Source organism: Penicillium verhagenii (genome assembly GCF_028828195.1).
Source record: "Penicillium verhagenii strain IBT 33310 chromosome Unknown utg000005l_segment0_segment0, whole genome shotgun sequence".
NCBI classification, from domain to species: Eukaryota; Fungi; Ascomycota; class Eurotiomycetes; order Eurotiales; family Aspergillaceae; genus Penicillium; species Penicillium verhagenii.
Genome location: NW_026643169.1, coordinates 3,612,176 through 3,634,644, shown reverse-complemented (window position 1 = coordinate 3,634,644; position 22,469 = coordinate 3,612,176). Strand labels below are relative to the sequence as shown.

Below are 22,469 nucleotides of genomic sequence, written 5' to 3'. Positions count from 1 at the left end.
CACGCGTCCACGGGTGTAAAGAGTTGAGATTCGAGAAAGCGTTTTGCTGATCGCGAATCGTGATGGTTTCTCCGGGTGTGGCTGGTGCGGTAAGTGTGGCTCACTTGCCAACATAGTCATTTTGTAACAATCGATAAACATTGTGTGACGTTGAACTGGCGGAAAATTCGGAGGTTTTTTCTTTTGAATAGTACTATCGTAAGTTGGTTTGTAGATTCAAATGTTCACACATCGATTTCGCCATCGTACATGTATACATGTTTTCAAATCATGGTGAATTGGCTCAACATATAGTATCGTGTGTAGTAAGAAAGTATATACAGACGCGTCCAATTTGCATGTGTGCTCTTCCCCAACATTCATCAATTCTATGACGATTTATTTCTTTGCAACTTGGACTATGCACTTGTTGGTGTTTAATTCCAGACTTGAATTTTTCAAATGTTTGTCTGCTTCATTAATAAGGCAGCACTTGAGCAAAGCGAGATTATCTCATCACTCCAAAGGTTCTCCTCGTTAGCTCCCAAGGTCCCTATGTAGTGAGAGTCATAAAACCAACAATCTGATGAAAATCACCAAAAGTCTTTACCTGATATTACTTGGACATTTGAAAGATGTGGGACAGGATAGATATAAAAATTCGACAGAAGGAGGGAGAAGATGTTTGTATGACGAAAAATGCAGTACAATTGCGAAGGATGTAAGTCATCCCGAGGTCCATCAGAATCTAACCTTGGAACAAACATTTGAAGAAGATCGCTAAGAATATGAGCAGCGCCGATTTTCAAGTTCTCCCACTACTTTTGGTCGGATTTGCAACCTACCAATTGGATCGAACCAATATCTCCAGCGCGCTGACAGGCGGATTAGCATCCGCCATCTCTGTGGATCAAAACACAATTAACCTCGGAAATCAATTGATGTACATTGGTGTGATTGTACTTGAAATTCCATCAAATATTCTTTTACAAAAGGTAAACCAAGCTTGCCGACACTATCGCAATGGCTCATGGGTGCTAACCGAAGCGTAGATTGGCCCCCGCTGGTGGATTGGCGGACAGGTTTTCATATTTGGCGTGATTGCTGCTTTACAGATTTTCATCCGCAACAGGACTGGCTTTCTTCTCACAAGAGCCATTTTGGGACTCGCAGAAGCGGGATACATTCCCGGTGCTATGTACACCTTGTCCACATGGTACACAAGAGAGGAGATTACCAAGCGCATTGCGATCTTTTTCTTTGGGATGTTTGGTGGCACTGCCATCTCGCCATTATTGGGGGCAGGACTTTTGAGATTAGATGGCAAGGGTGGAATCTCAGGGTGGCAGTGGATTTTCTTGGGTGAGATTTGATCCTTCTTTGACAATGAATTACAAGTTTGCTGATAGGTTTCCAGTGGAGGGGATTTGGTCGGTGACCATCTCTTTGATGCTGATGTTTCTTCTCCCGGAGAAGACTAAGTATCAATCAGTATTGGAGGTAAAGAAACTGAATTCAGAAGAAACTCATGACACGCACGATCCGGTAGCTCGACGGATACCTTTGACGGTTGTCTGGCAAACACTGACCAATGTCTACAAATGGCCTCACTTTCTTGCAACCGCTTGTGTCTTTGCTACATGGTGTCCACTTACCACTTATACACCGAGTATCATTATGTCTTTGGGTTTCACACGGGTCCAGGCCAACGCCTTAGCTGCTATTGGATACTTCATGACTCTACCAGTGGTTTTATTTTTCGCTTGGCTAAGCGATAAAACAAAGAAGCGTGGTCTTACTGTGATGATCGCCATATCAGTGTATCTGATTGCACTGATTGTTCTCAGGATAACACAGTCGCATGTTGGCCGCTGGAGCAAATTTGGACTTTGGACAACCGTCAATGGTTTGGCGGTGGGGTATCATCCCATTCACAACGCTTGGATTCAAATGAATAGTCAGACCTCAGAGGAGCGAAGTATTGGAGTTGCGTAAGTAAAATATTGGAAGCTCCACAATTCATTATTATTGTGTGGTTGACTAACCAAGTTCCTATAGTATGTGTACGTTCGGAATAATATTGGCGGTTATAATGTGACATGAAGCTAACTCTCAACTAGTCGTTATGACAGCTACCAGTGGCCTCATGGCCGGCACTCAAATATTCCGGCAAGATGAATCATCGGATCTGTATCCAAGGGGTCTCATTATTATGATTGCGCTAGTGCTAGTAGGACTCATGTTAACAGGAGTCCAGGAGCTGATATACTTCCTCCAAAACCGAAAAATGGAGAAACAAACCGGCTTCGGAAAGTTGTATATACTTTGAAAACGCAAAAGAAGTCAGAATACAAATGAGCACGTCTTTTATGTGACCAAACCGATCTTCGAAAATTGATCGATTGTATTCTCTTGAAATATTTAATTTATTTACTTGACTTCACCACAGAGAAGACCTTTTCGCTTTGCGTTCGTTGCGAGGTCTTCCGCGCCTTCTATAGCCATATGATTCACCCAAGGGTCCAAAAAAGAAGCGTGCTCCTTTTGCTCCCCCACCATCTAACGCCAGCCTTAATTCTCGTTCTCGTGCTCGGATCCTCTTGCCGTGAAGTTTTCTGATACGCCTTTGTTTGGATTCTTCTGCGATTTCCTGTCGACTTTTGCCGGTAAACAAGCTTTTTAGCCAGTTCATTGTGGATTTATTGAGATGCAATTTGCTCTCAAGAATCTCACATCGAAAGTCTGTAAAGGTCAGCATTGGAGATCATCCAGAGGATATCTGGGGTTAAGTACCTACAATGCGTGGGAAGGGCCCGACGGAATGCTAGTATTTCTCTTTTTGTGACGACGCTGGAAGATGTTCGTCGTAGGCTGTAGCCATGAGAAGGACTAATTGTATGCGAAGATTCGACGATCTTTCCTTGGGGCTTACATGCTTTTACAAAAAAAACTCGGTGGGTAATTATGAGTAATAAAATATTTTGACCGTGCCCGAGTAACGTGGCGGAGCACAAACTGCATAGGCAGTACGAATACGAATTACTCCAAAATGGAAAAACGGAGCGCCAGAACCAAAGAAGATTAATTAAGTACTGGGGTCCAATTCAGGGCCTAATACCCTCTCTGATTGGCCTGGTGTGGGACCTGGGGGCCAAAGCGCCCCATTCATTTTATCTACACTCCAGTGACTCCACCACTTCATTTATCCGTTCAATCCTCGGTGCCAAAGCGTCACATCCCACTCTCGCCAAAATAAGCCACCATCATTGCTTGTGAACCACGCCTTACTCTTTCTAGCATAACGCTGCGGACCCAGGTACGAAATGCCAGGCGTACCCACCAGTAAAGGCTGTGAAGCCTGTCGGAAAGCAAAGAAGAAGGTTCGCTCGCTTCCCCAAGACCTGCTCATTGGACAGTCCAGCTGACATATGGAATTAGTGCGATGAACTACAACCCTGCACCCGATGTGCCAGGCTTCGATTGCCGTGTATCGGAAGTGGCTTGCGGCGGTACAAGTTCCAATCTGTGGAGCTGTCGAGGAGTGCTCAGGGATCAAAGCTCCAGATTGCGCAAGTGCCCAATGATACACTCACCATACGGTTTATCAGCACGCTGGAGATCCGTGATGTGCGCTATGATATAACGTATTATGGACCATTTCTCCGAGATTTACCTCGAAGATTTGGATCTAGTCCTGTCTTAGATGCTGCTGCAACAGCATTGGTGTCTTCGTATCCATATTTCCAGAAACGGGATGTCCCGCCTGCGGTGTTGGTGAAATTTGGAAAAGCTGTGAAAGAACTCCGCGAGTGTTTGAATAATCCAGTCAATGCTCGATCTCCCAATACGCTTTGTGCAATATACCTAATTTCTATATGTCAGGTATGGAATCTAATCACCTTCCATATTCCATGCCTTTGTAAGCTAACTTGGATTACCAGAGCTGGATTGGAACGTCCCAAAAGCAGAGGTCTAGCCATGCTGAGGCCATCGCGCATATACTTCGGATTATTGATATGAATGAATATAAAAGTGGCTTTGCACGGAATCTGCTCGTCACTCTATGCGTGCCTGTGGTATGTTTTTATTCTTGAGCCCTGGTTCCTCTGACGAGCAGCTCTAATCGACCACGTCTCTACATAGATTCTGGAGGGCATGCGGGATCCTCGCATCCGAATGAACAAAATATTCTGGGATCAAATCACAGCTCTTCTCCACCAAAGTCCTCCACCCCCGGAGCACAGCAGTATCCCGAGACCAAGCATTGGCTTATTCTCACTAGCGATATTCCCCAAGTATATCCACAACCCCTCTCCATATATCCCAGAAATTACCTCGACTTATCTGCAACTCAAAAGCGACGCACACAAAATGCATTCTTATCAGAAATGCGGCTTACTGTCAACACTACCGAGTGTTCATCAATCCCGTTATCAGGCAGCATGTATCGTGGTTTCTTCGCTGGCTCTCTTGCTAAACACCGTTCTCCACTCATTTAATCTTCCCGACGCCATGCTCATTCAAGAGTCAGATTTCTTCATTCAAACAGTTATCGAGGGAGCTGATGTCGCCTCCCGTGACCGCCCCCTTGGCGCCGCATATGTCCCGTTATGTCTGATCGTGGCTCTTGCTGCGGCAAAAGATCCACAACAGGTATCGTGCATTGAAAATATTTTGACGGATTATCAATCGGACTTCAAGGCTCTAGAATGGAGAAACTGCACTAAGTGGCTTAAGACGCTGCTGGAAAATCACCGTCGGCATGGCCAACTCCCAGAAGTCGGGTTTGAAGTAGATACTTCCAAGCTGGGGGTTCCAGGAGGATGTGCTATGATGTGATCCAAAGATAATGATACCAATTGAATGACTTAGTAGGTACGTAGGTATAAACTTGGAAACCTTCAATGTTTACGAAGTATACTTACCTTTCAAATGTTGAAAGTCAATTGCCACTCTGGATACGTTCAATCGCACATGGGCACTACTAAACTTGACATAACAGAACCTTGGAAATTGTAAACAGAACACATGTGAAAATTCATGAACCACCAGGGCTCGAAAATCCCCGCGGGGATCAAAATTGAAAATATAAGCTAAAATACATATCATGTTACGTCTCCAGAATATCTCCTGGTAATGACAAAGCAAATTTGACGGCGGCATCAATCATCTCCTCCTGTTCTTTTGGCCACCCGAGTATGTTCCCCGTAACGTAAACATCATGCGGCACATATGGTGTCTCTAAAAACTCAACCCGATTGCTTGGAATAGCACCCATCGCATCTGTGAAATCTCTGACACTGTCACAGAGAACCTCAGCACCTCCGGTTTGAGCGAATATAGGGACTGGCGTCGCAAATGGATGGAGTGCGGGTGAGAGATACGGGTCTGTTAGTCGGACAGTCTTCGGTGGCGCAAATGCCCGGGCGCCCCAGGCAGCCATATGTCCGTCACAGTAGTCGGTCTTTTGATTACGATGTGTGTGGAAGGCATGTGAGTCGCCCTCAAAGCTATAATCGACAGAAGGTGAGAACAAAAGACATGCTCTGGGCTGTGGTAGTTCCGCGAGCTCGGGATCAAGATTGTCATCGGAGACGAGATAGCGCAAGAGGGCCACTGCAATAGTTGCGCCTGAAGAATCACCCGCCAGTATAATGCGGGTAGGTGAGATGCCCAGATCTTTCACGAGGTAGAGATATGCCGTCACAGCGTCTTGCATAGGTCCCGGGTAAGGGGTGGGGTTTTTGCCCCCCGCCAGACGATATTGCACCCAAAGAGACCTTGTTCCAGCCCCTAACTTGCTGTTCAACGTATTTGCAGTCTCGCCAGAGTCATCCGGTCGTCCGTCTAGCCACAGAAAAGAGCCGGAGTGGAATGACAGCACGACCAAGCCTTGGTTGTCCGGATCGGGTTTCTTGGATGGCGCGTCGGGGTACCAGGTAGCACCGATGCTTTCTGGTTTGACTGTCTGACTCGTGAAAGCACGAGGGTATGATTCCTCCGGGGCTGGGTCCATGATAACCCACCGATCACCGAGATTGCCAGCCTCCATGCTTAAAGATTGTGTGAAGCCGAGCTCGGTGATGACGCCAAAGGCGACTTTCAACAGTCGTGATCGAAATGCTTGGCGATATGACCATCTTGGACTCTGACGTAATGAGGGTGGGATGTAGTAGATGCTATAGCAAAAACCGACAAACGAGACGCGGACAACGGATAGAAGGGCCCAGATGGTAAAGCCCGGTTGACGAGTACGCCACCCCCTGGGAATCGCATCGTCTTCTGCATATTCTGCCATAACAACGGACTATGACTGTGCCTCAGAGGAAAAGATGAATTACCGGAGTAAAATGGCAGCGGGGTGATCCATTTATAAGAACAGTTCGGAATCAGATCTATGGCAAGAGCGGAGACGCTAAGCCTCATGGGGTATCCACCTGACAGTCCGCTATCCCTCATTAGGTAACCACAGAGCACCACGAGCTAAACTTTATTAGGCAACCATCACAAACTTGACTTGGGGACTTTTGGGGACTTTTGGGGGGCATTTCTATTTCTTTTGTTTTCGAATCATCTATCTCGTGGTTGATTTTAAAAAAGGGCCATGTATCCTACCGATTTGCGGTTAGGAGCCCTGTGACGCTGCCATGGAAAGTTCCAAGTGCAAGCAAATGCTTTCAACTTTCTCCCCTGCAAGCCAAAATGACACCACCCAGTGACAACTTCAAATTCAAAATACTATCATTCAACTGGGAACACTTAGAACTGAGAAGTCATGGAGCTCTGGGGGTTGGACAGCCTTAGGTGGCGGGCAGGTGCGCGACAGCACAGAGATGGGAGATGCGTCACAATATGCCAGTATTGGATCAGATGACTTTCACCTACCAACAAATATCATGCTTGTCACAATAGCCTTATCGCCAGCTCTATTGGGTCACGGAGCTCCCGAAAGGTAATGATTAGATCGAGGCAGTTGGTAGCCAATTGTGCGGAATCAATGCTGGGGAGCGGGGTATGTCGGACAGCCCGATACAGTGCATTTATTGCATTGTATATGAAGCCACAATCAAAAGTTTCAAAGCTAGAAAGGGTGAAAAAAAAACAAGACATTGAGTGACTGCAATCGAAATGGCTCATCAAGGACTCGATATTGTCATTGTCGGTGCCGGCCTGGGTGGGCTAGCAGCAGCTATTGGAATTGCCAAAGCCGGCCACCAAGTCACAATCCTTGAACAAGCCGAACAGCTAGGTGAAGTAAGTCATAATAGAGCTTTTCGCATTTCTTGCAATATGTTATGTAAATTGATCAATCGCATGTAGGTTGGTGCCGGAATTCAAATCCCACCATCATCCTCACGCGTCCTAGATCAATGGGGGCTACTTGAAAAAGTCCGTTTAATCGCTACCCTGCCCCACAATTTCCATCTTCGAACAAGCGATGGAACAATATTATCAACCCAAAACATCCAGCCATTCATCGAAGATAAATATGGATACCCATACTTCCAAGTCCACCGCGCAGGATACCATCATATCCTGCTCACCGAAGCAATCCGACTCGGAGTAATTATTCGATTGCAATCAACAGTCACAAGAATCCAGTTCGAGAAGCCCGCCATCACCGTGAAGGGAAATCCAGACTACGATATCACCCCAGATCTGATCATTGGAGCCGACGGGCTCAGGTCTGCATGCCGTGAAGCATTACTCGCTCGTCCAGATCCACCTAGACTTACCGGCGACCTCGCGTACCGGTCTGTAGTAAAGGTATCTGATATGAAGAGCGCAATACTACAGGACCTTATCAAGAAGCCGTGCACGAACTACTGGATGGGACCAAACATGCACGCCATGTGCTACTTCATCGAGAAGGATCAATTGTGCAACATTGTGCTTATCATCCCGGATGATTTACCCGACGGTGTCAATGTCGAGTCCGCAAGTGTTGAGGAAATGCAGCGCAAATTCGATAACTGGGACCCCCAATTGACGGAGCTACTGCACCAAGTCGGAAGTACCACCAAATGGCGCTTGCAGGATAGTGTCAAAATGGAGCAGTGGAGTCATCCATCTCATAAGTTTGTTTTGCTGGGTGATGCTTGTCATGCCACCCTTCCATATCTGTGAGTGGTTCTTTATCTTGCCTACTGAGTTGCTGTCATTGAATGCTAGAGTGCTTATTATGCACAGGGCCCAAGGAGCTGCTCAAGCAATTGAGGATGGTGCTGTTCTGGGTGCGCTATTCTCAAAAGTTGCACCCTCTGAAGCACGTTTTCACATGCGCGATATTCTAAGGCTATATGAGCAGCTACGTAAAGACAGAACAGCCCAAGTTGTGCAGAAAAGTGCCGACTTTCGAGTTGTATTCCATTTGGAGGATGGCCCTCTACAAAAGGAGCGTGATAGAGTTTTGTTGAATGAGAGGCCTGCTCAGGGATTCCCTTTCCTGTTCGCAGATCCCAGCATTCAAGAGTTTCTCTTTGGATACGATTTTGCTCGTGAAGTTGATATTGCTTGGGGAGAACATGTTCAATCCCCGGTGTCAAGTTCACTGTAACTCCTGGCTACTACACATGTGGACTTTGAATACTAGCTTTAAACCGGTCTGGCAGGAAATGAGCATACAATTACCCAGCACTTGAGTATGTACCAGTCTATACATCAAATGAAGTGAAGAATTTGGACAACTTTAGATGTTATTGACTATCTTAAAACCGCTGAGAAAGCACAATGTGATATGTTGACTTAATATCAACACCCAATGTGAATGCTTCCAAGGTTGTTGTCCCGACAGATTCAGGCCTTCGTGATATATTGGACTGAAATAGAAAAAGAAAATCACAAAAATAGAAAGTAAAAAATAAAAAATAAGAATAAAAAAACCTTCGGCAAAATAACCACAAACGCCTTGCCGGACCGAAGATGAAACGGAAATAGTCGCCACAGGGGGTAGTTAAATGCTAGTACAGGTCGTGAATCGTGGTCATTAAGTCCATATACGGAGATCTCCAATCTTTGTATACCGAAAATGTCTTATCATGAGACAGGGGCATGCCCCGGTGTGGATTCGGAATCAATTTCTGAAACCACAGAGGTGCGGGTAGGGCCCCTGGGTGTAGTATCAGGGTCATCTTCTGGATGACGGGGCTCGGTCGGTGTGGATGGACGAATCGCGACGGGACTGGCGATATCGACTTGAATAGATGGCAAGGGTGTTGTCAATATCGATGCTAACTGGCGCGGCTCCTCGGCACCTTCACGGGTTGGGCTCTCATATGCGGGTGCGTCGCCCCAGTCGAGATGTTCGTATTCAGGGGGTGGCTGGATGCTCAGGGTTCCAAGATCCTCCCCCTCTTCCAGCTGTGAAGCGGGGCGACTAGACCCGCGCGTAGAGCTTGGGCGCAGGATGAGTGGATCACTGTCGGTCCCGCCCGTATCTGTAGTCAGAATAGACGAAGCTAGCGACTCACCGCGGGAGCGGAGGCTGGTAAGCGGCTGGTCGTTCAAAGAAGGCGACGATGCGTTCACAACGGCATTTTCTAGGAGAGGCTGATGATCGGATTCGTGGGAATCGGCTCGTAGGCGGGATCCGTCATGGCGGACGCGACCGATTGAAGCGTAGCTGACGCTGGAGATACGGCGTTCCCGCTCCCGGGATTGCTGTTCGGCGATAACGGTGGATGCACTGAGCGATGTGTTGCTGGAACTTGCTTGATGGCGGCGGCTTGTGCGGGCGCGTGATTCGGCGGCCAATTCTTCTAGACGAACTATATCGCCGCGAGATCGTGCTGAGCGACGCTCACGGCGCCGGGCCTCTCGATCGGCGAGCTCTTGGCGACGCTGAAGGCGGACCTGGTATAATGACTCCATTTGATCCTCGCGACGAGCCTCTTGCTCTTCTGATGTTTCAGGAAATTCTACCACCATGTCCATTCCTTCACGCTCTCCTTCGCGCCCGATTATTTGCTCGGTCGGCTTCGGACTCGGCGAGTAGGCGGGTAAGGTAATGATGGATCGAATCGACGTCTCACGCTGGACACCCGCGGTCGTCATTTCTGGATTGGTTGCGCCTGCTCCTTGATATGAAGTGTCCTGGTTTCCATTGGCAGCTCCCTGATTAGGAACTTGGCCATACGAAGCACTGCCGGGCTGCCATTGTTTCCATTTCCGTTTGAAATAGGTTCCGGGTATATACTTCGGCTCATAGTGCCGTTGTCGAAGGTATCGGGCTAGGAAAAAGCTGACGGCGCATACTGCAAGTACGAAAACAATCACCACGAAAACCTATATGAGAGGTTAGAAAATCACCAGCCAAGCCAGTGGCGAACGATGACAAGGCAACGGATGAGGGCGGAAAGGTGGCTGGATAAACGTACAACAATAAAGATGCTGTTTTTATGGTCGATGGACCGTTTTTGAGGAATATACATAATGGGCAGCAGGCCCTAGAGATGATCGAAAGACATGCGATTTTCCCCCCAGATTTCATGAAGCGTTTGGGGGAGAAAAGAGAATTGGAAAAGCGGAGGGCTGAGGGAACACAAAGCGACTGTCAGCCACAACAGTTAATTAATTCTAGGCGCAAGTGGAGTAACTGCTCAGGCACGCCAGTGGCTATTATTAACCAGGCGCGAAAGTGGAGTTGGCAAGTGAGACGATAACGTAGACCAGTGGAGCCGAGGATTTATGGATACGATCATCGATCATGATTCACTGGGCGCCTGAAAGGTCGGTGACGATGCAGTTGCGCGTCAACTTGACTTTGCAAGTGCCAGTGCTGGCTGGTGCACGTTCCTCTTCAAGTCTCACCCTTCCAAAGAGAAGGGTCCTCTTATATCACGGGAGATCCACGACATTTGGGTAGTGGAGCTCGATACTTTGTGCCTTTCGAGACCGTGTCTTGCTTTTGAAAAGCTCTTGATTGGCGTTGGTTTAACTGCACGAGTTGTTTTGGCAGTAAGTCAAGTAAGGGTCACGACCCACAACGTGACACCACCGCCCTTGCTTTTCCAGAAGCTCCAAAGTCGGATTTTTCACTATATCTCCCGCAATCCAGTGTTTATCGTGTTCAATGATAATTAATTACACTGACACTAGCGCCCTAATTATTGCTCTCTCGGTATTAAGTGTTGGAAATCTCACCCAAACTGGATTGTGGGTTGAGAAAAATACAAAGAAACACAGCCCGACGATCGCTACCAGGATAGACACCAACAGAGCCTTGCCGTGGCAACCTTGCAAGGTTGAAGCCCAAATTATGCATGGTCACGTCAACCAAAGAACATTAAGAAAATTGGAAGCAAATGACTCTTGGAAATAACCATGCACGTGACTCCTGAGTATGTATATGTCCTTGGATACATGTGGTGTGGTCCACAGTGGGGGCTTGCGTAAGGTGAGAAAAAAATCTTAAGCTGCGAACCAGATTTACAACGTTTGGTTGACACATAAATGCCTAGTACTAATTAGGTAGTTTCGATGTTCAGAAGGATCCAATTTTTCATTTTTTTCAACATGAATCTTGGAACAGGCTCCAAGGTTGATTGCCGATCAGTAACATTGAAAGAAATACTGCAGGTGATTTGATGCCGAGGTATCCACAAATTACTATTCAGAAAAGAGCCTCCAGTTGAACTTGATATACTGCTTGGAACCTTCACATTCTTGCCAAATGCTCTATCTCGCACGCACCTCTGGCATTCAAACCCTGGAGTTAGAGAAAGTTACCGACGGGAAATTTCTCGGCTTCTGGACAAGGAAACTTCAAACAGCACTTGAGGCTAACAAACATGATTTCCAAGTTTGGAAAGAGGAACTGGTCAAAAGAAACATTTGAATACAAAATCTACTACTAAAAAAGACTCGTTGCACGGCAAACAGAGGAAAAGACCCGGCCCTATGGTCATACTCCATACTAGTATGTGCGAGAGTCCTCCAGGGCTGGCTCTTGACTCGACTTGAAACCCTCGTGCCCATGACTTTCAGGACTGGAGACTAATCAATACCTACGAATTTGTATCTTTGTGACCTTTTCTGCCGTATACATATCACATGTCGGATTGTTCTTCCAATGTTCTAATGTTGTTGTGGATCTTCTCCCTCATGGGTACATCCACATGGTAAAACATAAGGAATAGATCGACAGTGCATGTTTACCAAGACGAACCTGCCTCCACTGATCTCAGCCTTCAAATGTACAGTTGTATCATGAACACATTAGTACAGAGCCTTCAAGTGCTTTGCTTGGAATCGCATGTTGAGAAATACCTGTAGACGTGCTATATGAAGAGAAAACTTTACTGTCGGGTGTATCCATGGATAGTGGCGGCTGATCACCCAGGCACGAAGTATATGATGCCCCATGCTCCAATGAGTGACCATTAAAAGAACTTTGCTGTCAAATACCAAGCATGAGGAATTCCTAAAGTGGATGTTCCCGAGTCGAGTGCTCTTCAAGATGCCCGCAACGAACTACGCAAGAACCTTGAATCCAAAGCATCAGTGCGGCAGTATGCCTAGTGACCACAGCAGATATAGAAATTGTCTGCGAATAATGCCTGACAAGCAGGATTTCTCATCGTCCAAGGTTGCATTGGGGTGTATTGAGCCTTGGCGCGTAAAGGCGTCATTGTCCCCGAGACTTGTCCGTGAAGAACTTGAAAACGAAAAAGCAAAAGCCAAATGAACATAGAGTTTTCTTCTTCATCAATATTAGATGACACTCCTCAAAGGAGTTCTCCATCAAGGGTCTAAACCCCGGACTTTGCGGATTCCAGGCTTTCCATTCCCCCGTGGAGAAGTGCCACGCGTAAGATCATCTGCCGACGTGGACGGCATGATCGTGGCGGCGGGTGTCATTAAAGAGGGAACGCCCGCTTAAAGTCCCGGCGCCTCTTCCTCTTCCCAGCAAAGATCGACACGTGTACTACACATGTTAATTGGGCACTGGAATGCTCCAATAAGCTTTTTGATTTATCCTGTTTACCCCTCTACAGAATTCACCAACTTGTCGCAACGCTGCATCACCAGGTCCTGTCAGCCTGCCCTACTAAACCCCGTTCTGGGAAATGCTGTTCCTTGAGCTGAGTTATCCAGGGTAGATGTTTTGGTCAATTTACAGATAAAACGCGTCTCCTGCTGCACTAAGACTTGATATGCACCTTTCTGCAATCATCTGCAGCTTTGTGGGCCCTCTACCGTCCCTGGCTCTTATACCCTTCAATATTTGAGGCTTCGCAGGAGTGTGGACTATCTCACCAGAATTTGAGATGTCGACCCTGAATTTCGCTTTGGTCAATAATACCGGTTCGAGTACGGTCTATGCCTACATTACCGGCTTGGCTATTGACAACAACAATGCGCTGTTCCTTTTGCAATCCGACGGTGTGACAGCCTACTATCCGACATCGCCGGCATCTACTATTACGGCTCTAGCTGTGAACTGCGCGATCCCACTTGGTGCATCCGGTAGTACTAAGACAGTGACAATCCCACATTTAGCTGGAGCCCGACTGTGGTTCTCACGCGATGCTACACTCGCCTTCTACTTGAATCCGGGTCCAGCGCTTGTGGAGCCTTCGTCTTCCAACCCCTCGGACCCAAACTACAACACCTACTGGGACTTCTGCGAGTTTACCTGGAACACCTCAGAGCTCTTCGTCAACATTAGTATGGTAGATTTCTTCTGTCTGCCCATTGCCCTGGCATTGGAGAATACATCAGGCGTGACTCAGACTGTCAAGGGCCTACCATCAGGTGCTCTGGATACCGTATGCGCTGCACTGACAGCCCAGAACAACACCGATGGCGCAGGCTGGAATGACCTGATCGTGACCACCAACGGAGCAAACCTGCGCGCCGTATCCCCCAACACCGGCATAACACTGAACAGCAGCTTATTCAGTACCTACTTTGATTCATATGTAGCTCAGGTGTGGTCCAAGTACACCAATGCGACTCTGACAGTCGACACCCAGGCAGCTGCCGGAAGCCTTACGGCAACCGTTTCCAACAACACGTTGAACTTTTCATCGGACAGCATCACTTATGCCCAGCCCACCTCCGCGGCTATCTTCAGTAACAGCTCTGGCGCCTTTGCTGTGTCTGGAGATAGTACCAAGGACGCCATCACTGCCCGGCTGGCTGCCGCGTTCAATCGGTCCACCTTGCTGATTGATACGGATCAGCCAGATGGCGAAGTCGTCGCCGATTATTATACGAACGCTATCACCAATCACTACGCGCGGATCTGCCATGCGACTGCTCTCGATGGTAGAGGATATTCATTCCCCTATGATGATGTGGGTCCGTCCGGTGGCGTGGATCAATCTGGGAGTGTATCAGATGGCAGTCCCAAGCTTTTGACTGTCACTGTTGGCGGCCCCTTGACTAGTAGTTCAACTGAGAAAAGTGTGAAGAAGGAGGCTGTTACAGCCACATCAACTTCACAGGGTGCTGCTAACCAGGGTATTCAGAAACAAGGTAAATTTAGCAGTTTGAAGAAATTTGTGCGCAAGTTTTCTCGTAGCAAGACAGCACCTTGATATTTCTGAGATTTCAAGGTACAGCTTCGGTGTGCGCAGTGGCTGATTGAACCAACATTTGATGAGATTTGTATATACGATGTCCTCATTTACTGCCTTCGTGTCGGCTTTTTTTTTTTTGCAGATCAATAGGCTAATCTAGTACCTAACAACTTCCGAATGCAAATATTCCAATGGGTTACAACTTACGATTTAATGTTCGAAATTCAGATTCTGTATCGTTGACGTTCTTCGTTGTATTAATTACTAAGATTAAAAGGATATATCAAATAGTGTATACAAAACCAATCCACTCCAGGGATTCAAGCAAAACGATGCCCAGGCCACCACTCAAGCCATTCTTTGAACACCGTTCCGTTGAATTGATCGATGACCACAGCTCCCCCAAAACGCACTCATAGCCATCCCATTAAGCCCACGGCTTGATTTTGTCCGAAATCCACCCAATAAGGCGCCCCCTCAAAATAAGGAAGTAATAGAAGCAGTATATATGGCGCTTAAGCAGATGCGCTAACAGCGACACCAATGTCCAGCTTGGCAACAAGGCAGGTCAAGATAGCCTGGAGGTCAACCTCAGCCAGGACCTTGAGGCTGGCGTAGAGAACGCTGACATCAACGTCGACAGACACCCGCTGAACAAGCACAGTGATGAGGTTGATGATGGGCAGCTTGACGAGGAGCTCAACGTCGACCTCAACGTCAACATCAACGCCAACCTCAACACCGGCGGCAACGGCAACGTCGCGCTTCTGGACAGCGGCGCATCCGGCAGTGGGGGTAGCGTAAGTGGTGCGGGTGACCCGGATAGTGGAAGGACCAGAGCCAGTGGAGGAAGTACCGCCGATGAAGAGGCGTGCGGTCACATCGGCGGGCAGCTCGTTAACGACACAGCTCAGGAGTCCGCCCAGGTTAAGGTTGACGTCAACGAGGGCCTTGACGGCAGCAGCGTTGATCTTGATATCGGCATCGACTTCGATCTTATCGGCGATGGCGGTCACGACGTTCACGACGGGGACGGTTGTGAGGTCGAGGTCGAGGCCGAGAGCGAGGTCAAGATCAATGTCGGTGCGCTTCTGGGTAGGAGTGGCAATGGCAGCGCCGGCCATAAGGAGGCCTGTGGAAATGGTGGAGAAACGCATTTTGATGAGCTACATATTGGTAAGATTGCTGTTAGTCAAGTTCTCTGCACATACATGATGTACCTTGGGTACTGTTTCAAGCGATGAGCTGGAATAGAAAGCTGACTTACTGAAGTTGTAAGAGAGGGTTTGAGAAAGTGGGAAGTGGAATATGAAGTGTAGTGTGATTGTAGAAGGAAATACTAGAGATCCAGTGTCGATTATATACCAAGCAAAGGACCCTCGTTTTTGAGCTTTGATGCCGGTGTCCGGATTGACTATGCTTCTAGACAGGCCTATCTGCAAAATTTGAGTCTACTCAGGGGCAGAATCAACACAAGTCGAAGCCATGTCAACAATAATATAGAAAATAAGAGGAAACTAGCGACTACGGCGCAACCAAGGTTTGACAGGCGATAGTCAACAGAAGCCCAAGATTTGTGTACCAAGCGCACTATGACATTCCAATTCCCTGCCTCGAATTTTCTAGATGTATTGATTTTGGGATTCTTTATCTGCCGATCAAAATTTAAATTTCTATAGCCTACAATTGAGTATACACGAACCAATGCCCAAGGTAATACTTAGTGGAGTCTTTGTATAAAGTTTGCTCCGCTATCCAGTACCAGCCCAGTTTTCCCATTCTACTCCAGGGCTGCCATAACCTCATTAATGAAAATAATTGTCAGGATAATTAAATCAACCCAATGATCTAAATTGCATTTACTTTGTGAAAATCGCAATGATGGAGAATCCATAGTCCGTGTAATGAGACCTCAAGTGTACGGAGAAGTGCGGAGTAGCATGTGCGCGCTAGGCAGGGCGGATCACTCGTGCCCGCTATTTAGGCCCGCTTGCCGAGCTAGCGGTCGTGGTGGAATTTTAGCTCTGGCCTTCCTAATAGCGCGTTCAAACAACATCTCTCACCGATTTCTAGTCCAACATGGAATATTTTAAAGTCTGCTTCGGCTCTCGTAGCCGAGCTGGCTTGAACACCGCAGATTCGTGATCCATATATGACTTGTTGAGTCGGAGATATCCTGTCTATTTTGATTCCAAATTTCCAGTTTCCAATCCATAAGGTTCAATCAATCAGGAGCTGGTTTGGGGAGTGTACGCCTGGACCCTCTCTGTGACGCCCAGCCAACCAGGGTCCCTGGTATAATGGTCAAGGTGGATTCAGTCTTTAGCAAAAGTCGGCTTCGTGCATTTAGCTATTGTGGCACGAGTCATAAACTCATAGCAATATTGATCGCTTTTGGACTTCGAGTCAGGACTCAGAAGATCCCGGTCGAAGTAGAATTCCCGTCTGGGTTTTTCTAATTCCCCCCATTTTTTCAATGTTCCATATCTAATACCATGTTCAAAATACTCACATGGAGGATACCTACTAGTACAACCAGTTGACCGTGACATGATCAACTTTGGAAGAAAGATTACACTACGATGGTAACATTTGTGGGCGGCCGTGGGGTTGGAAATACCCACGGAAATGTAAATGGGGGTCAAGTAACACAAGTTGCATACTTGTAGTAAGTAGTATTGTATTTAGGTGCACGCAGTTTTCTTCGGGGGAGGATAATTTTGGCCAATTACGATTGGCCTTGGCATCAGAGAGCGCGCGTTGTCTCCCGAATGTGAAAAAAACTGTGTGGATTTATTGGCAAGTCGCGTGGCAAAAACCAAGTACGAATTTCCAAGTAACTCATGTTCTAAGCCTAATCAGGAATATTGATGCCTGTGCATTAATCCAAGGCTTTATTAGCGTTGATTCAAATGGCCTTTGGTGAGTCGTACGATTGAACCTCTTTTTCCCCCTTAAAATGCTGCAATGAGCTCCAGAAGTGGCATACTAAGAAGTGCACGTGGGTAAAACATTAATTGAATAAGGAAGATACAAACTCCGGACCTATCTAGGACTCATCCTCGGGATCTTTAAGCAACCCATACAATTTCCCACCTACAGATTTTGCAAGCACTTCGTATGAGCCATCCTCCACCACAACTCCCTGATCAAGCACAATCACGTGGTCGGCGATTTCAATCATTTCTTTGGAATGCGTGATGATGATGACTATTAGATCTGGGCGCACAGACACAAGGTGTTGAATGCTTTGACGGACAATCTCTGCGCCAGCTGGATCAAGACCGGATGTGGCTTCATCCAGAATAAGGATCTGAGGGTGGCGCAACAAAGCGCGGGCAATGACTACACGTTGTTTCTGGCCTCCGGAAAGACCTATTCCCCCATCACCAATCACGGTCCAGTAGCCTCTTGGAAGGGACATGATGAAGTCGTCAATACCCGCCGCTTTTGCTGCGGTGCGAACATTATCTATAGAGACAATTTGAGATTTGGTGTCAATAGCGTAGCTAATGTTAGCGTGGATCGTTCCTGGGAAGATGGTTGGTTGTTGTGATACAATGGCAATCTTCGAACGGAGGGTCGGAACATGCAGGCGGGATATGTCTTCGCCTCCGAGCATGATCGTAGATTTCCCGGTCCTGGACTCAGGCGAGTCGTATAGGGCTAAAAGTAGCGAAGCAATGGTTGACTTGCCAGATCCAGATCGACCGACTATAGCGGTACAGGAGTTCTGGGAGATGGTCATCGAGACACTCTTCAAGACCACTGCATTTGGTCTTGAGGGATATCGGAAATAAACATTGCTCAGCTGGATTGGTGTTAGGTTAGAGAGGGTTAGAGAACCACGATGTTCATGCGATCCAAACATGGGAAGATTGGATAGTTGGATAAGGCGGGTTGCTATCTCTCGTGATGTATTGATTTGCGGAACTTGAAGCAAAGTTAGCAATGAACATCACATTCGAAAGGGAATGTTAAACGAACTCCATGATAGAATCTGTGCAGCGTACCCAATACTGAAAAGCAGCAAAGAGAATACTTGGACAACATCATTCACAGCGAACTCAGTTGAAGCAGCAAGCTCTGCCCCATAATAGAAGATCAGAGCTGAAACGGGTTAGCTAAATATATTCCAACATTGATACCAGCTGCGGTGGTAGAAAGAATTTGCTCACCAAATGAACATATAACGGTCGATTCAACCATACCAAATAGCAAACCGGTGTAGAGAGAACGTTTCAGTCCAATCTTCAGGCAGCCTGTCACCACATCAGAGTGCTTGTTTTCGAAGTGTCTCTCGAGCGTCAATGACCGAACTGTTCGAATCTCCGAGAAGGTCTCCGTAAAAATGTCTATCGCTACGCTGTTTGCTTCATTGCATCGCCTCTCCCATCGGCCATTCGTCCCCTCAAATCCTCGAGTAATCACGTAAATAAACGGACCACTCGCAAGGGACACCAGTGTCAGCTTCCAACACACAATCAGGCTCCAGATCACAGCCATAATCATGATTCCAGCTGCAACTATAACGAAACCCACAAATCGACCTAGGAGATTCCGCATATCTTCTCCATTCTGGTCAAGATAGGATGTAAGCCGGGATGGCCCGTGACCATCTTTTTCGAACCATGATTTTGGCTGTGCAAGGATACGTTCGAACGCTTTGCCGCGAAGTGTGTCCAACCATGCCTCAGCGCAGAACTCCAGGGAATAGTGCATGAAAAATGATGAGAGTCCGTCGGCACAGGATACACCCAGAACGGCGAGAGCCCACTTCCTGGCTAGAATGTCACTGTTTCCGCCAGAGTAGAAAGTTCCGATCAGCTGAGAAAGGCAGTATGAGAAAACTGGCGTTGCACTCGCATGTGCCAATGCCGATATTATTCCCACAGTCAGAATAATTTGTTGCTTCGGATTCAGGTTTGGCACAATTGTGCCCATGATTCGTGTCAACGAAGGTGGATTATCTTTCTTTTGCTCCGGCAGGTTTGATCTTTTGGCTCTTTGACGGCGGACTTGTTTCTCATATTTTTCACCCAGATATTGAGTTCGAATAGGGGACGCATATTGCAATGGGCTGATCAGTTCTGTATTTGGACTGTTGATTTCAACCATCTCAATGTCTTTCTTCGTTAATTCTCCTCCATACACAAGCGATGTCGTTGAATTGAGATCTGGGGTTGAGCTGCTGAAAGAAAGATGCGTTGTCGAACGCGATTCTGCAGGTCTGTCGATGCTGTCATACGGCATGCTTGCGTGGAAGGAGTGCCTTTGAGCCGCTATTCCGTATGTGCTTGATCGAAGGCCGGGAGGAAGATGATGTTTCGCCCACGAGGAATGCCTGGTTTGACGTACCCGCTTAGGCATTCGCATGCTGCCAAGGGTTGACACACTGGATGGAATACGCCTTATCTTGTCATTCTTGATTTCAGCATCTTCTCGCTTGAGGTCAACTCGCATAGATAGAGGGAAATATTTGTCACATCCCGCACGAGTCTCCAGCTCTTGTCTGAAGCCGGAGTGTGCGATGCTTCCATGTTCCATGATGTAAACAAAATCATCCTCCAAAATTTGTGACATGTCATGAGTGATGATAATCGTCGTCTTGCCTTCACGCCACTGGCGTATCGCTTTCATGACAGCCACTCGGTTTGTATGATCCAGAGCACTGGTTGGTTCATCCAAAATGAGTATTGGCGCGTCACGCAATTTGGCTCTAGCAATCGCTACTCTTTGTCGTTGACCCCCACTTAAAAAACTTCCACCAGGACCAACAGACGTATCGATTCCTCTCGGTAAACCTTCAATCATATTGCCCAGCATTGCTAGGTCAATGGAATTTTCGATCTCTTTTTTCGAGATGGATTCTGAAGCCGGACGTCCAAACTTGATATTCTGTAGGACGGAATCATTAAATAAAACTGACTTTTGCTCCAGCAGAGTCACGTTGCTTCTCAGCCAGTTGATATTTAGTGAATCGATTTTGTGACCATCAATAAGAATGTCCCCGGATGTTGGGGAGTAGAATCGCATAATCAACTGACTGAGGGTGCTTTTACCCGATCCACTCTTGCCTATAACAAATGTTGTGTCTCCCGCAGGAAAGAAAAACGTCGAGGGGTTCAAAACACATGTCTGTGGCTGGGATGGATACGAGAATGAGACCTATAGATGGAGTTAGAATCCTGCCACAGTGTCTAAAAATTCGATATGCATTGGCCTTCCACCCATAGACACTTACATTATTGACCTCAATGTCGCCATCACAGTGGCGGGGATGTAACCAGCCCTTGCTTTCACTGTGAACTTCTTGCTCTGTGGATCTTCGCATCAAATTCTTCAGTATAAAGCATGCCACCTTGCCTTTTTCCATAACAATCATTTGCGGAAGAACTTGTTCGATGGATTGAGCGGCGGTTGTGCAGGCCCAAAATGTTGTAATTACATCACCGGAGGATAGAACCCCAGCGCGTGCAAGGCTACTGCCGTACCAAAAGCCCTGCACGAACATGCCGAACATCATCCACCGAATAAGAGCAATTTGGGAAGAGTTCAATCGGGCTTGTCGGAGATAGTAGATCGCTGACTGCTCAATTCGGCTTGCAAAGCTTTGCCACTCGAAAGCTTGAGCATTCAGACATTTGACCGAGTCAATGGAAGCGATGGCATTGTTTGCAACTTTCGAAGCATAAGTAAGTTCGTTTTGCTGGGCCGAGATACTGGCGTTCATGCGAGTGGAGAGGTAGGCAATGAGCGCAGAAAACAAGGGAATTCCGGCAAGGGTGACTAGAGAAAGCCTCCACGAGATCACCAGGGCCAAAATCAACGAAGCCAATGAGCGACATGCATATTGCAACAAAAGGCCCAGCGGCTGAGAAGTTGCCATCTGCATATCATGAATATGGCTATTGAACCTCATTAGCATATCGTGTCAGCACCACATGAGCCACAATGATATCTCACGCTTGAATGCCAGACAAGAATGCTCCAGAGCCTTCTTTCTGTGCCTCAAACCACTCAATATCTCGTTTGAGTAACTCGGAAAATACCTTTCGACGGATATTCGCAGCCTGAAACTCCCCAAAAGCAACAAAAATCATGTAATATGCACCGTTTAGGAACCAACCAGCAGCTCCTAATCCTAACATGCCAAGACAGTTTGTCACAATCTTGGAGCGAAGTGTATCTGCGTCTGCCTGCCCGGCTGCAAAAGATGTGAAGGCATCAAACACATCTCCAAATAAAACTGCCAGCACAGGTGTCACACAACCCGCGAACAGAGCGAAAATTGATCCGATGATCAAAATTGGCAAATGTTTCCGGGATGTGAAGCTGAAAAGCACTTTCCAGCTTGTTTGGAGACGAGGACCAGCCTCGCTCTCCTCCGGATATACATGCCCACCTCCCATTTCAGCTGCATCGATGTGAGGCATTGCTGGCACATGTGCAGTTGTTGATGGGATGCAATTATAGAAAAGCCGGTAGAATTACAGTACGTAAATATAATCCAAGACGATTCTTGAAGTTCAAGAATCTAAAAGGCTGATTGTATGCTCTTTTTTTGGAAATGCATTGTGCCGTGAGGAACAATACTAAAATCAGAAGCCCCCGAAATCATTGGTCGCACATCAAAAAGCACCGATGCATGTGGTTAAATCGGAGGGGAACAAAGGGCGGGGCGTCTCGATGTGGAAGAACAATGTCAAAAAAAAAAAAGAATCTCAAGAACAATACTATCCCAAAAAGGAAATCGAGGTTGTAAATGTAAGGAATGCCATTTAATCCCGGGTATATCGCCAATATGCACAACGACTTCTAAACACGAAGCCCACTCCAATCTGCAATCCGCATTCGAGTGAGAACAATTTTAAAGGGTCCAAATTCACTTTTCTTGCTGCGGTCACAATTTACATGACTGATAAGAACGACATATCCAGAAGGTTGCTAATCATGAATCCAGTG

General features: G+C 47.1%; 8 protein-coding genes across 8 annotated transcripts; 4 read left to right on the top strand and 4 right to left on the bottom strand.

Moving 5' to 3' along the window:
• Window positions 1–767: 767 nt before the first annotated feature.
• N7466_004870 (uncharacterized protein) lies at window positions 768–1,974 on the top strand (the record flags this gene model as incomplete). The annotated part of the gene is given in 3 exon segments (XM_057164267.1): window positions 768–1,013; window positions 1,032–1,341; window positions 1,397–1,974. 3 exon segments carry the CDS (start codon window positions 768–770, stop codon window positions 1,972–1,974), a joined length of 1,134 nt encoding a protein of 377 aa, XP_057022948.1.
• A 1,328-nt stretch (window positions 1,975–3,302) lies between these two features.
• Window positions 3,303–4,818, top strand: N7466_004869 (Zn(II)2Cys6 transcription factor domain-containing protein; the record flags this gene model as incomplete). The annotated part of the gene is made up of 4 exons (XM_057164266.1): window positions 3,303–3,359; window positions 3,418–3,861; window positions 3,921–4,055; window positions 4,123–4,818. 4 exons carry the CDS (start codon window positions 3,303–3,305, stop codon window positions 4,816–4,818), a joined length of 1,332 nt encoding a protein of 443 aa, XP_057022947.1.
• Window positions 4,819–5,089: 271 nt separating this feature from the next.
• Window positions 5,090–6,277, bottom strand: N7466_004868 (uncharacterized protein; the record flags this gene model as incomplete). Its single annotated transcript, XM_057164265.1, has 1 exon — window positions 5,090–6,277. One exon carries the CDS (start codon window positions 6,275–6,277, stop codon window positions 5,090–5,092), a length of 1,188 nt encoding a protein of 395 aa, XP_057022946.1.
• An 830-nt stretch (window positions 6,278–7,107) lies between these two features.
• Window positions 7,108–8,536, top strand: N7466_004867 (FAD binding domain containing protein; the record flags this gene model as incomplete). Its single annotated transcript, XM_057164264.1, has 3 exons — window positions 7,108–7,233; window positions 7,300–8,102; window positions 8,170–8,536. 3 exons carry the CDS (start codon window positions 7,108–7,110, stop codon window positions 8,534–8,536), a joined length of 1,296 nt encoding a protein of 431 aa, XP_057022945.1.
• Window positions 8,537–9,015: 479 nt separating this feature from the next.
• Window positions 9,016–10,409, bottom strand: N7466_004866 (uncharacterized protein; the record flags this gene model as incomplete). The annotated part of the gene is made up of 2 exons (XM_057164263.1): window positions 9,016–10,263; window positions 10,356–10,409. The coding sequence occupies 2 exons, from the start codon at window positions 10,407–10,409 to the stop codon at window positions 9,016–9,018; spliced, it is 1,302 nt and encodes a 433-aa protein (XP_057022944.1).
• Window positions 10,410–13,247: 2,838 nt separating this feature from the next.
• On the top strand, window positions 13,248–14,522 carry N7466_004865 (glycoside hydrolase family 64 protein; the record flags this gene model as incomplete). Its single annotated transcript, XM_057164262.1, has 1 exon — window positions 13,248–14,522. The coding sequence occupies one exon, from the start codon at window positions 13,248–13,250 to the stop codon at window positions 14,520–14,522; it is 1,275 nt and encodes a 424-aa protein (XP_057022943.1).
• Window positions 14,523–15,019: 497 nt separating this feature from the next.
• On the bottom strand, window positions 15,020–15,661 carry N7466_004864 (uncharacterized protein; the record flags this gene model as incomplete). The annotated part of the gene is made up of 1 exon (XM_057164261.1): window positions 15,020–15,661. The coding sequence occupies one exon, from the start codon at window positions 15,659–15,661 to the stop codon at window positions 15,020–15,022; it is 642 nt and encodes a 213-aa protein (XP_057022942.1).
• Window positions 15,662–17,553: 1,892 nt separating this feature from the next.
• Window positions 17,554–21,940, bottom strand: N7466_004863 (ABC transporter ATP-binding protein; the record flags this gene model as incomplete). The annotated part of the gene is made up of 5 exons (XM_057164260.1): window positions 17,554–18,437; window positions 18,492–18,614; window positions 18,683–20,672; window positions 20,749–21,412; window positions 21,471–21,940. The coding sequence occupies 5 exons, from the start codon at window positions 21,938–21,940 to the stop codon at window positions 17,554–17,556; spliced, it is 4,131 nt and encodes a 1,376-aa protein (XP_057022941.1).
• Window positions 21,941–22,469: the final 529 nt, after the last annotated feature.